General features: G+C 36.0%; 1 protein-coding gene across 1 annotated transcript; it reads right to left on the bottom strand.

Annotated features, from left to right (window-relative positions):
* Positions 1-517: 517 nt before the first annotated feature.
* LOC132008079 (ubiquitin-like protein 5) lies at positions 518-10,769 on the bottom strand. Its single transcript, XM_059386463.1, is given in 3 exon segments — positions 518-702; positions 10,560-10,691; positions 10,694-10,769. Coding segments are annotated over 3 exon segments (393 nt in total).
* Between the last annotated feature and the right edge of the window lie 1,630 nt (positions 10,770-12,399).

Here is a 12,399-nt window from a genome sequence, read left to right as displayed (position 1 = left end):
TTCTTTGTGAAATAAGAATGATAATCATTTACTTCATAGTATTTGAGAATGAAAGAATGAGTTAATGCACACAAAGCAGTTCAAAAAGTAGCTAGGAGAGAGTATGCATTGCATAAATATTAGCAATTAGCTATTATTATTACCATTATTAAAAGAAAGAGTAATAGTGATATTGTTAGAGTGGTAGTAACAATAAGGTGCAAGTTCTGAAATAATGCAGTAAATCCTAAAAATAAGTTGCAATCGGGAATTTATTTTGTCTTGTTCTGTTTGGAATAAGGGTCACTTAGATAACATTTATTTTGCTCGAATAGAAGCCCTTCCTCTGGGTAAGTAATTAACGTTTGAATTTCTGATTCTGGCCACATCACAGATTGAACTAACCTAGATCCACTTCCCGTTACAAAACAGAAATACTGAATATGAATCTAAGAGAGAGAGCAACAACAGGTACACAGCTCTGAAGGAAAAATAAGTGGAGGATGCACTGCCAGATGTGAGAAATGAAAAAGGAAATTTAGCTGGGAGTATGAGCTAAACAAGATGATGCATGACTGAAAAGAGGCAGGTGAAATGCTCTAGCAGCAGAGAGAACCTCTATAAAGCCTGAAGTCACACAACTGTCAGTTATGCCATTTCTAAACCTGAATGCATCCGTAACAGTAACGCAGTCCCAAATATGTAAAGACAAAGATGACAGAGCTAAAAAGAGAAATAGACAATTCCATAATCATAGTGGAAGATTTTAACATACCTCACATAGTCACTTACAGAAAAAACTTTAAGATGATTGTGAAAATTAGGAAAAATAAATAATAAAGGAAACAGATTCTCAGCAAAACTGTAACTAGTTCCAATCCTCTTGATGATGTTGTCCGAACAAAACATCAAGTTTAGAAAATATTTGAATCTAATGAATAAACTTAACCAATGGACATTTAGAGAACACTTCACTCAAACAAGTTATTCTTGTGAGAACACGGGAGATTATACTTGGTATCATGAAATATTTGGAACCGAATGGCAGCGCATACTGGATTCTTTAAATTCTTAAGGGGTGCGATGACCACACTGTCTTTCATGACAATTTAAGCTTTAAATGCACGTATTATAAAAGAAGAAATGTAGCACCATAGTGGTCTTTGTATTTAACTAAAGAAATTAGATTTTTTCAAAGGAGGAGAATGTGAAAACAAATTGGAAAGAAAAGATTGGAATCAATGCAGAAATTAACCAGAACAGCAACATTGGCAGAGGGATCACAAAAATTTTCAGCAAAAATAAAGCTGATTCCAGAAAAAAGAAATAACAGGAAGGAAACACTTGAAATAATTGACAGAAACAACATTAAAATCATAGCTGAAAACAGGCTATCATCAGAAATAAAACTGATATTTAAAAATTTAGTAGAGTATCATGGATAATTTTATGACAAAATATTAGAAAACACTATTAAAAGAAATTTTTAAGAACAATATTAAATGCCCAAACTGACTAAAGAATATATAGGAAACTTGAATAAACAGAAGTCCACTAAGTAGGAAGTAACATCCTCTTCACCCCCTGACCCCTAGTCACCTTATGACTTCTGGTAGGGTGCTTTCAATTTGACGTAATAATGGTTCCATCATGTAAAATATATTCAAGAGATCAAGGGTATAAGAGAATTAATGTAGATTCCTGAAACTTCCCCTTTTTTACTCTTGGGGAAAAACTGGTGCTATCTGTAACTTATGCAAAGTAAAGGAGCCACAGGTTTGGAGGAACCCAGATTTCATCTTCTTTTATGTAATGAGTAGGAGGCACATCTAGAGAAATAGTGGCTTCCCATAGGTAAGTAATCTCACATTCTATTTCCTATAATGTTATAAATTTTCTGTACCATTTCAGTGCAATGAGTCTTACCAAACCTTACTATGATTCTTTCAGATAATCTCCAGATCCCTGATCATGTTTCCAAATCTGGACAAGGAATTTGAGAAAACTGAAATAAGCCATTCACAGAAAGACAAAATAGTACATGATCTCACTGGGATGTGGAATCTAAAATAGTCAAACTCCTAGAAACACAGAGTAGAATGGTGGTTTGCAGGGACTAGTGGGACTAGTGGGAAAATGAAAAGATGTTGGTTCAAGGGTGCAAAGTTTCAGTTATGCAAAATAAGTAAGTTGTGGAGATTTAATCTACTACATGATGATATAGTTAACAATTCTGTAGTGTATACTTGAAATTTTCCAAGAAGGTAGATCTAAAGTGTTCGTTCTCAAAATTGGAAAATAAAGAAATGAAAAAAAAAAAAAAAGGTAACAGTGAGGTGATGTATATGTTAGTTTGTTTGATCATAATGATCATTTTACAATGTATTTATACATTAAAATATCAAGTTGTAGATTTTAAAATATATATATATTTTTTTATTTGTCACATATACCTCAGTCCAAAAAACAAACAAACAAACAAACAAAACCCTACAAGATGTAAAGAACTAAAAAGAAAACAGAGAATAAAGAGAAATAGAAACTTATTTATACCACCTGTGATAGTGTAAATTTTCTCAAACTCTCTACAAAGCAATTTAGCAATATGAAGAAGTTGAAAATGCCTATTTTTCGTAGAGGTTCTGGTATTAGATATATAACCTATGGCATCATTTTTAAAAGTGCTGATTATAACCCATTAAAAGATTTCCAGTTCAATTTAGTAGGTTTTTATCCACTTTAGTTTATTAGAACAGAACTCAAAATGCCAGAGTAAATTTTATTCATCATATACATATATCTGTGTGTATGTGCACATGTGTATATGCATGTGAATATAGAAAAGATAAAGGTAAGTATCTTTCAATACATAGGTTTGTGTGCTTGTGTGCAGGTCATGAGTCCCAAGATAAAATGTATTTCCTTCTGTGAATTACAGTACAAAAAGTTTAAACAGAATTTTCCTGGAGAAACACCCCCATATAAGCACAGTGAGACATTTACAGGGGTGTTCACTGAAACATTTTTCCTAACCATGAGTAATGGTAAATAATTAGAAGTCCTTCAATTAAAAATGGGTAAATAATTCATAGTACTCTTATATAACAAAACACTACAATAGTCAAAATAAATGAACTAGCTCCTCATGAATCACTATGCAAAATTTCACAATATAACATCGGGCACAAAAAGCAAGTTGAAAAAGTACATCTGTAAAATTTATGCAATAGAAGAACAAAATAATATTATAGACCTTTATAGCTATATGGAGTGGAGGTATAGAAACATACATGGTAAGGATACACACATGCTGCAGGACTCTAATTACCTCTAGCCTGGTTGTCTTTACATGGTTAAGGAGAGCAGATTATGATTGGAATAATGAGGAATCAGCTGTAAGTACAAAATTATATTTCTTTCCAAAAGAGGGATATGAAATAAATCTGATGATATTGCATTGGTATACCTGAGTGTTTGCAATGTCTCAAAAGTAATTTCTTAATCAAATTAGGTGAACTGGCTTAAGGAAGTGTTCTGTGCCAACAGGAGTATTACAAGTAATTATAACCATAGCATCTGTATTTAAATGAACTAATAATGCAAAAGAAAAACTGGTATCTCCCCAAACACATTCAACATACGCCCACAGTTGTTACTGGTGTATCAAGATGGAAACTTTAAATTGAACAGAAAAAAAAAAAATAAGACATTGGAAAGAATTTCTCAACTGCGAATTTCAGACTTTAGAGATTTAGAAACAGATGGGGATCCACTAAATTTCAGACTCGTACACGTTCTCTTAGCTAGAGGTCAGTTAAAATGACCAGCTTTTTCCTGAGGTTCTTCATATATTTATGTAATGCTCACTGCAGAAATATTTAAGTAGTGATAAAAGTGCTAAGAATGGGAAAACAGCTTCAACGCACATTGTCAGCTGTGGTTTTTGCCAAATACTTAACTTTCCTTAGGCCAAAATGTTTGCCACATGAATGATTCCAGTTACAACTGCAGACTACTCAAAAAGTGGTTCCAAGTGCCATGAAAATCACACTTTAGCAGAAATTGGCATGTTTCAAACCACCACTGAATGTTAGGGCCAAAGGTTCTTTTTAAATTAACTATTAGTATTTTTACACAAATTCTAAACCTACAGGATACGAGGAAAATGAGCAAACTCATAAACTGGTTTTCACATTCTATGACAAGCTCAGTAAGAAAGTGGAAACACATGCCCCCATACCATCATTTAACCATGAATACTCTATTTTAAAAATGTAAAATGTAATTAATTATTTATCAGAAGATCACCCAGACTAATAAGACTAACATTCTGCCAAATAGTTATACAAACTCAAGTGATCAGTTGAGCTCTTTGGCATACCCTGTGGTGGCTAAACTTTGAAGGGGACCCCAGTGAGTCAAATCTTTACATAACACACTCCCCTTGAGTGTGTGGGCAGGATCTGAGGCTTACCTCCAGCCAACAGAAAATGACAAAGGTAGTGGAACAGCCACTCTGGGCTTACATAAGACAGTATCTTAGCAGCTGGTAGCAAGAGCTTCTCCTACTGGCTTAAAGGAATAAGGTTCCACATTGTAAGGTGGTTTAGGGATGAGGGGGTTTACAGTAGACTTGTAAAAGGACCATTTGGGGAGGAACTGTAGTGTCAAGTAGGAGGAGAGGGCCCTCAGGATAGCTAGTCACCAATGGGAACCTCCATCCTACAGTCACAAGGAATTCGGCCCCAGATCCTAAGAGCTTGGGCAAGGATTCTGAGTTCCAGAAAGGAACACAGCCCTGTCCATATGTTGAGTGCAATCTTGTGAGAAGATGAGAAAAAGAACGGGTTGAGCTGTGCCTAGACTAGTCCACCAGACTGTGAGATCTGAAATGTACACTGTGCTAAGCACCTAAGTTTGGGTAATCTGTTATGTAGCGACAGACAACTAAAACCATTCGCCAACTGTGAAAAAGCTGCATTGTCAGAAGTTCCCAATTTTGAGTGTGCTTGAGACTTACCCAAGACTTTTTTTTTTTCCTTTTTAAACAAATACACAATTCTGTACCTCAAAGCAATTGCTTGATCAGAATTTTGAGAGAAGGGGCTGAGATATGCTAATTTTTTAAAGATTTCCAGGTGATTCTGAGGACACCAGTCTGATCCTTGAGATCCTTTCTAGTTATAAATGTTTACAAATGGCATTTGGCATGCAAAGGTTGATAACGCTTACTTCCTCTCATTTTCTTGTATAGTAAAATCACACATGATATTTGCTGTAGCTCCAGAGACCAACTTTTAAAACATGGAAGCAGCTGTGCTTGATAAATATATCTATCTTTGGCCATCTTCCAAGCCAATATGTCATCAACCAGTGTGTGGACATTTACTTTCCTTCTTAAAAGAGAGAAAGAAGAACAGAAAGACAGAGAGAGAGAGAGGCACAGATACACACACACACACATTTTAAATGACCTACACACCCAAAGTGACTATAAATGAGGCTTGTTTGGGGTAGGGGTGGGAACAGGCACATCTTACTACTTTCTTTCCTCTCATTGTTTCTAAAACCAGAGCTTCCCCTTCCCTCCCAGCTCCGGCTGGGCAAAAACCTCCTATTTCCTACTGCCTATTTTTTGTACCCATACCTAGCAAAGCTCTGTTGCTCGCCATCATCAATCTATAATGAGAGAGGAAAATACAGGTAAGAGAGGAGAAACTAAACCTTGGAGAACTCTCAGCTATAAATTAAAGTTCGATCTTACTTATATTTTAAAAGCAATGGCCCCATGGAATAAAGACAAGGGAGTTTTTCCTCCCTCTATTCACTTCTAATTTATATTGTCCCAAGTCAAGGTACTGTGGAAGGAAAGTTGTAGAAGCTGAGAGGCTAGAGGAATTGATTTTTGGTTTTTGTCTTCAAAAAAGAGGAGTAACAGGAACAGACAGAGTATCAGATAGTAGCTTAGAAGTCCATGTGCCTCAGTTTTGATCCTTGGTTTAACGTGTTAACCTCTATACCTCTGGTTCAAGGCCCTATGGTTGCTGAGTTTCTAAGGGCAACTATAAATCCTGAATAAGCGGTTCATTCTGGGTTGCCCTCTTTTCAAATGGGGTCAAACTACTTTCTTGGCAGATTTCCTTTAAGATGATTTATTATATTGCTGAAAAAAAAAAAGAATGAATGAATGAATGAACAGACCCCTTTCTCCTCTTCTTCTAACCATCCCCATGCAGAATTTGTAAAATCCATTAATCATATACTGGGTTTGAATGAGTTTTCAGGACTTCAGAAAGCAGCCTGCTGAAAGTTTAAGCAGATGTTTCCTTTTATTAATGCAACGATGAACAACGTTGAAAAAGGAGAAGCAAATATTTTACGATCTCATCTTCAAAGTCAAAGAATTCTCAGAGATTTGTTTTTTTCCTGCTTTTAAATTTCAGGTCAGTGGGACTGGGTTCAGGAACCCTCACATAGCACATGTTTCAAACAGAGTGTCGTGGTACTACAGTCTGTTCCCTTCTCTCTTTCCCGCACTACCTCTTCACCCCCACCCCAAGTCCCATTATGTTTGGTTGAAGCTGCCTTTGGAACAAAGATTGACTTTTAATACACATTTGCGTGCATCCCAATAAATAACATAGTTTATTGTGTTTCAATCAGTCTCTTATTCTCAAAAACTCTAACAATAATTTCAGATGTGGTCTCCTCACATTTCAAATTCTGACATAGCTATGCCACTTGGCACTTTGATCACTTATTACTTGTGGTTTTCTTTTCTTTTCTTTTATATTTATGTTTAATCTGAATCTCTGCTGACTAAACTTCTTTTCTAACTATGATACACACTCTATTATCTCTCCCCAGGATACTGTCTCTTACCATTGAACTAATTATAGGAGCAGTGGATATAATATCTCTTCTTTTATAATAAACCCAACCAACTGCGCCATATTCCTATTGCCACTAGAACATTTAATTCCCTTGATGATAGCTTTAATTGTTGCTAAGAACAGTATTTTTTCCAGGGCTCTTCACTTTTCGTCACCAACAATAAGATGTGTTTATTTCCCTTTTCAAGAGCAACTTCTTCCCCAGGCGGGAGAAAGAAAGTTACTTCGAAACCACATAAAATGTACTGAGCATTCAATCTTAGGAGTGGAGAACAATATGCTAAATTGAGACGTGAAATCTGGAGTATACAACCACCTACACTAGATACGGGTTCTCCCCTCACATTTCAGGGTCCCCTCAGCCACACTGAAAATAAGTACTTTCTAAAAAAAAAAAGACAACATTTCTCCCCTTTGCGATTGCATGTAACTGATCTAATTGACACATTTTAAATCCCTGAGAGTGCAATGCAGACTTGTCTCCCTTAACATGTGCTCATGCAAATGATGAACACTGGTAGGAAGAATGTTTCTAAAGAAGATCACATTTGCATCTAACTGATTCAAGCATCATATTTGATGTGGCTACATGGAAGGTATTCTTGCATAAGTAGGGACTTTTTGGAAACCTTGATCATTTTTTTTTTTTTTGCCCATTTCCTGCAGCATAATATCAATTCTGCTTTTCAGAAACAAAACAAAACAAAATATGCATATGTTTTAAACCCATCAGCATCAAAATCACAGGATATAGTGAAAGCAGGAAATATGCCAACATCTCATTGGTCAATTTGGTTGCTTACTTTCATGAACCTTAATCTACCCATGTACAAATCTGGAAATTGAATTAGACCAGAGATGAGAAACGATTTTTGTTAGCACTGACTCAGGGCAGAAATGTGCATGGGCTTGTATTTGGAAGAAATTGTGTATATCTATACCTATACCTACACGGACATCTATACCCACCTGTACCGATTTCTACAGCCATCTACATTTATATTGGCATCTTTAGGAAACGTAACATCTATAACTGTGATGGATAGTTATTTTATTATTTCTAAATTCTTGAAGGCTTTTTTAGCAAAGAAAAATTCAGAAAATGTATTAATAGTCTTTGAAATAACATCTAGGAATAATAATAATTAGAGAAGGGGATCTAATTTCATATTAGAGTTTAGCCACACAAATAGGATTTTTAAAATTCTGATTAAGGAATTGGTAAGCAGGTGGAAAAATATTGCTTCTACCATTTCAGCTCCTACTACTCTTGGCCTCATACACTTCATTGCAGTAATATTGGCCTTTGCTCTGTTTTTGTAACATACAAATTAATTTCTGCCTCAGGATCTTTGCATTCTCCTCTTTCAGGAACTTTGATCCAATACCACTGAATAGCTCATTTGTTCATTCTTCTCTTTACTCAGTGTATAATCCCTATCTCTAAGAGAAATCCCTACCTTCTTATATACTCCACGCTTGTTTATAACAGTGCCCTATTTTATTTTCTTATAGGACTCATCACTAACTAAAATAAAGTACATTAATTGTCTGTTTCTGTTCAAGAATGTAAATTTTTTAAGGACAGATACTTTGTCTTATTCACATCTCCAGCACAGAGCAGGTGTTCATTAAATTTTGGCTGAATGAAGAAATATGTTTTTTTCTTGTCTTTCAGATGATGTCTTAGACCAAGTTGTAAGGCAAGGTAAGTCATTAGTTGCTCATCACTGAAATATGTGTTTCTAAAATGATAACTGATAATGTTAATAACAACTAGTACTATACTTAGCATATTTGCTATCACACTGATTTCCCCACTGAAAGTGGTATTATAGCCAACTCTACTTTGAGGATGAATTCTTGCCATGTCATGTGATTTTAGATCAGCTCCAGGATTTTGATGGGAAAGCTATTTTTAACATCCCAGATTGGAAATGCCCACATTGCACTGTTTTACCAGGAATACAGACCACCCTCAAAATCGCTTAACACTGGATTTCTAATCTCATTCTTAGGGTTCTTATATTTGTGAAAGGAAGCTAACATCAAATAATGCGAGAAAAAATAAAGCCTGCTTTTTGTTAGAGGAATAAATCTCAGAAAAAAACATATTTTCATGAAAAAAAAATAGCCAGTTTATAGTAGAGTGGCCAGGATTAGTAATACTTAAAACAATACTCAGAGGCTCTGACTTTCTCACCTCACACAGTTTCCTGGCCATTTAGACAATTCACTTCATATCTGAGCTCAGAAATACTATTTATGCCTCAGTGGAGGCATAAATAGAAAGCTATTTATGGACCTCTCAGAAAATCAGAGTCAGAACATTACCAAGCTTATTGTTTGAAAAAACTATTAAAGAATAATGGACATACAATATTGTATTAATTTCAGGTATAAGCTATGGTGAATCGATATTCATATACATTACAAAATGGTCACCACCGTAAGTCTAACTGCCCCCTGTCACCACAAAAGTCGTTACAATATTAGTGACTATATTCTCTCAGCTGTACATTATGTCCCCATGATGTATTTTAATACTTAGTTATTTTTTTTTGCTTTGTTATAGTAGGTACATCTAAAACATGACACTAAAGTGTTAATCTGTGTTACAGAAAAGATACTAAGATTTTCTATTATTTACACTAAACAAGCAAGCACCTTTAAAAAAATAAAAGATAAATAAATAATATAAAATTATTTATAAATATATATTATATAATGTTTATATTTTGTATTTTATAAAAATGTATTTTTATACTTTATAAAAAACAAATAAATAAATAAAACCCAAAACAACATAAAACAAACCAAATTATTCCTTTTTGACATTCCCCTAGCCAGAGGGGACACTGTGTCCTCTTCCAAATGACCAAGACCCCTTTCAGGGGTTACACGCTATGAAGACATCCTCTAATTAGAAATATCAGCTCTGGCTGGAATCACAGGGGCAATGGAGAAGGGTTAGGGTTGTGGAGGAGGGGGTCCAAACTTGGGCAGGGGATTCCTACAGCTTCTGGCCAGCTGCCCTCAGACCCTTGCTGCCTTTTGCCATCCTTGGGTGGATAGCTTGGTTGGAGGTGCTGCGGGAGCTGTCCACCCACCCAGGACTTTAGGGTGGGTTCAGACGGCTATGGCAGGTCAATACTCCAGGAACAATTTTTTTTTTTTTTTTGCAACTTCAAAGATTTTATTAACATGAGGTTTTTGTTTGTTTGTTTGTTTGTTTTTAAGATTTCATTTATTTATTTGACAGACAGATCACAAGTAGGCAGAGAGAGAAGAGAAAGCAGGCTCTCCACCGAGCAGAGAGGGCTCGATCCCAGGACCCTGGAATGGTGACCTGAGCCGAAGGCAGAGGCTTTAACCCACTGAGCCACCCAGGTGCCCCTAACATGAGTCTTTAAAAACTAGCATCCTGAGGCATCTTGGTGGCTCAGTGGGTTAAGCCTCTGCCTTAGGCTCAGATCGTGATCCCACATCAGGCTCCCTGCTCAAAGGGAGTCTGCTTCTCCCTCTCCTCCCCACCTCTGCTCTCTCTCTCTCTCAAATAAATAAAATCTTTAAAACAAATAAATAAAAACTGGCATTCATACCAGTGTGGGGGTGAGGGTGGGAGAAGAGGGGAGGAGAAGGGGGGCGAGAGGAGGGTGGGGCAGGGTAGTGGGGGAGGAATTCTGCTCTGTTGGTAATCAAGCTCTGGCTTCATCCCATCATGGATTTCACAGTCCCCCAGAGACACATGGTCCTTAAAAATCTTGCCCCACTTCTTCAGGATGATCTTGTTTTAATGGGTACCAGTTGGTTGTGACCAGCTTCGATGGTGCCATCAGTGTTGCATTTAACATGGACCGTCTTACCTAGAGAGTTCTTGCAAACAACCTCCATCATCCTGTCTGGAGCTCAAAACACCTGGAACCTGTGGCTGCCACAAGCTCCTCCTTCAAGGGCCAAGCCCATGTCAGAGTGGACTCCAAGGGCGAGAAGCAGACCTTTAATCCAATTCACCTACTTTATCCCCCCCCCATATTCCCAATTGACAACCATCAGTTTGTGCTTTGTAAATATGAGTCTGTTTTATTTTGGGTTTGCTTTGTTTTTAAATATCATATGTACATGAACTTCTACAATATTTGTCTTTCTTTGACTTATTTCACTCAGCATGATAGATTCTAGGCCTACCCATGTTGTCACACATGGCAAGATTTCATTCTTTTTTATGATGATTCTTCCATTACACCCCATCTTCTTTATCAATTCAACTATTCATAAACAGTGAGTCGGCTTCCATTTCTTGGCTCTTGTAAATAACGCTATACTGAACATAGAAGTACTTCTAAAAAATATATGTTTATAAAAAATAAAAAATTATATTACAAAAAAAAAAAAAGAAGTACTTCTATCTTTTCAAATTTGTTTTTATTTTCTTTGGATACTTAAACGGCCAAATTGGCCGTTCTATTTTTTTTTTTAATATTTATTTATTTATTTGAGAGAGAGAAAGAGTGCAAGTGAATGAGGAAGGCCAGAAGTAGGGGGAAGAGAGACAATCCTCAAGCAGGCTCCTCTCTCAGTGTGGAGCAGGACACTGGGCTTAATCCCAGGACCCCAGAGATCATCACCTGAACTGAAACCAAGATTTGGCCACTTAACCAACTGAGCCACGCAGGCACCCCTGGTAGTTCTATTTTTAATTTTTTTTAGGAAACTTCCTTAGTGTTTTCCATAATGGCTGCACCAATTTACATTCCCTCCAACAGTGCACCAAGGTTTCCTTTCCTCCACATCCTGGCTAATACTTGTCATTTCTTGTCTTTTTCATACATTACTAACCATTCTAACAGATGTAAAGTGATACCTCATTGTGGTTTTGATTTGCATGTCCCTGATAATTAGGGAAATGCATGTAGCTATTTTCATGTTGCTGTTGGCCCTCTGTACATCTTTCTTTGGAAAATGTCTATTCAGATCCTTTGCCCATATTTTTTAACCAAATTGTTTCTTTTTTTGATATTCAGTTGTATTCAAGCATACTCCTAAAAAACCAAAACAAACAAACAAACAAACAAACAAAACAAACCTAAAACAAAACAAAAAACCCACTAGTAGCAAAAACAAAGACCCTGATTATATATATTACTTAACGGAGCTGTGCATGATTTGTTGTCTTGCTAAAGGCCTATTTTGTAGTCAAGTCATCCAAGTGAATTATAGTGGTAGGAACATACCCTTCTGACATAATCAATTTAACTTCAGGCAAAATGTTGGGATCAAATTCAAAATATATGGGTGTGGGTAACAATTCTCATGACTAATCACCTAATTAATGCATTTTGCCTTTGTTTACTAAGAATATTTATATGCTAATTAAGTCAGATGTACTGACTGGTCATTAAATGTACCACTGATGAGATTTTAATAATAATAACTAAAACTGAAATCTTATTCAGGTTAAAGTTGGGTTTTTTTTTTGTTTTTTTTTTTTTTTTTTGACAGAGAGAGAGATCACAAGTAGGCAGAG

This window comes from Mustela nigripes, unplaced genomic scaffold (assembly GCF_022355385.1).
Source record: "Mustela nigripes isolate SB6536 unplaced genomic scaffold, MUSNIG.SB6536 HiC_scaffold_36, whole genome shotgun sequence".
Lineage (NCBI taxonomy): Eukaryota > Metazoa > Chordata > Mammalia > Carnivora > Mustelidae > Mustela > Mustela nigripes.
Note: the sequence above shows the minus strand (reverse complement) of the source record. Positions and strands in the feature narration are given on the sequence as shown.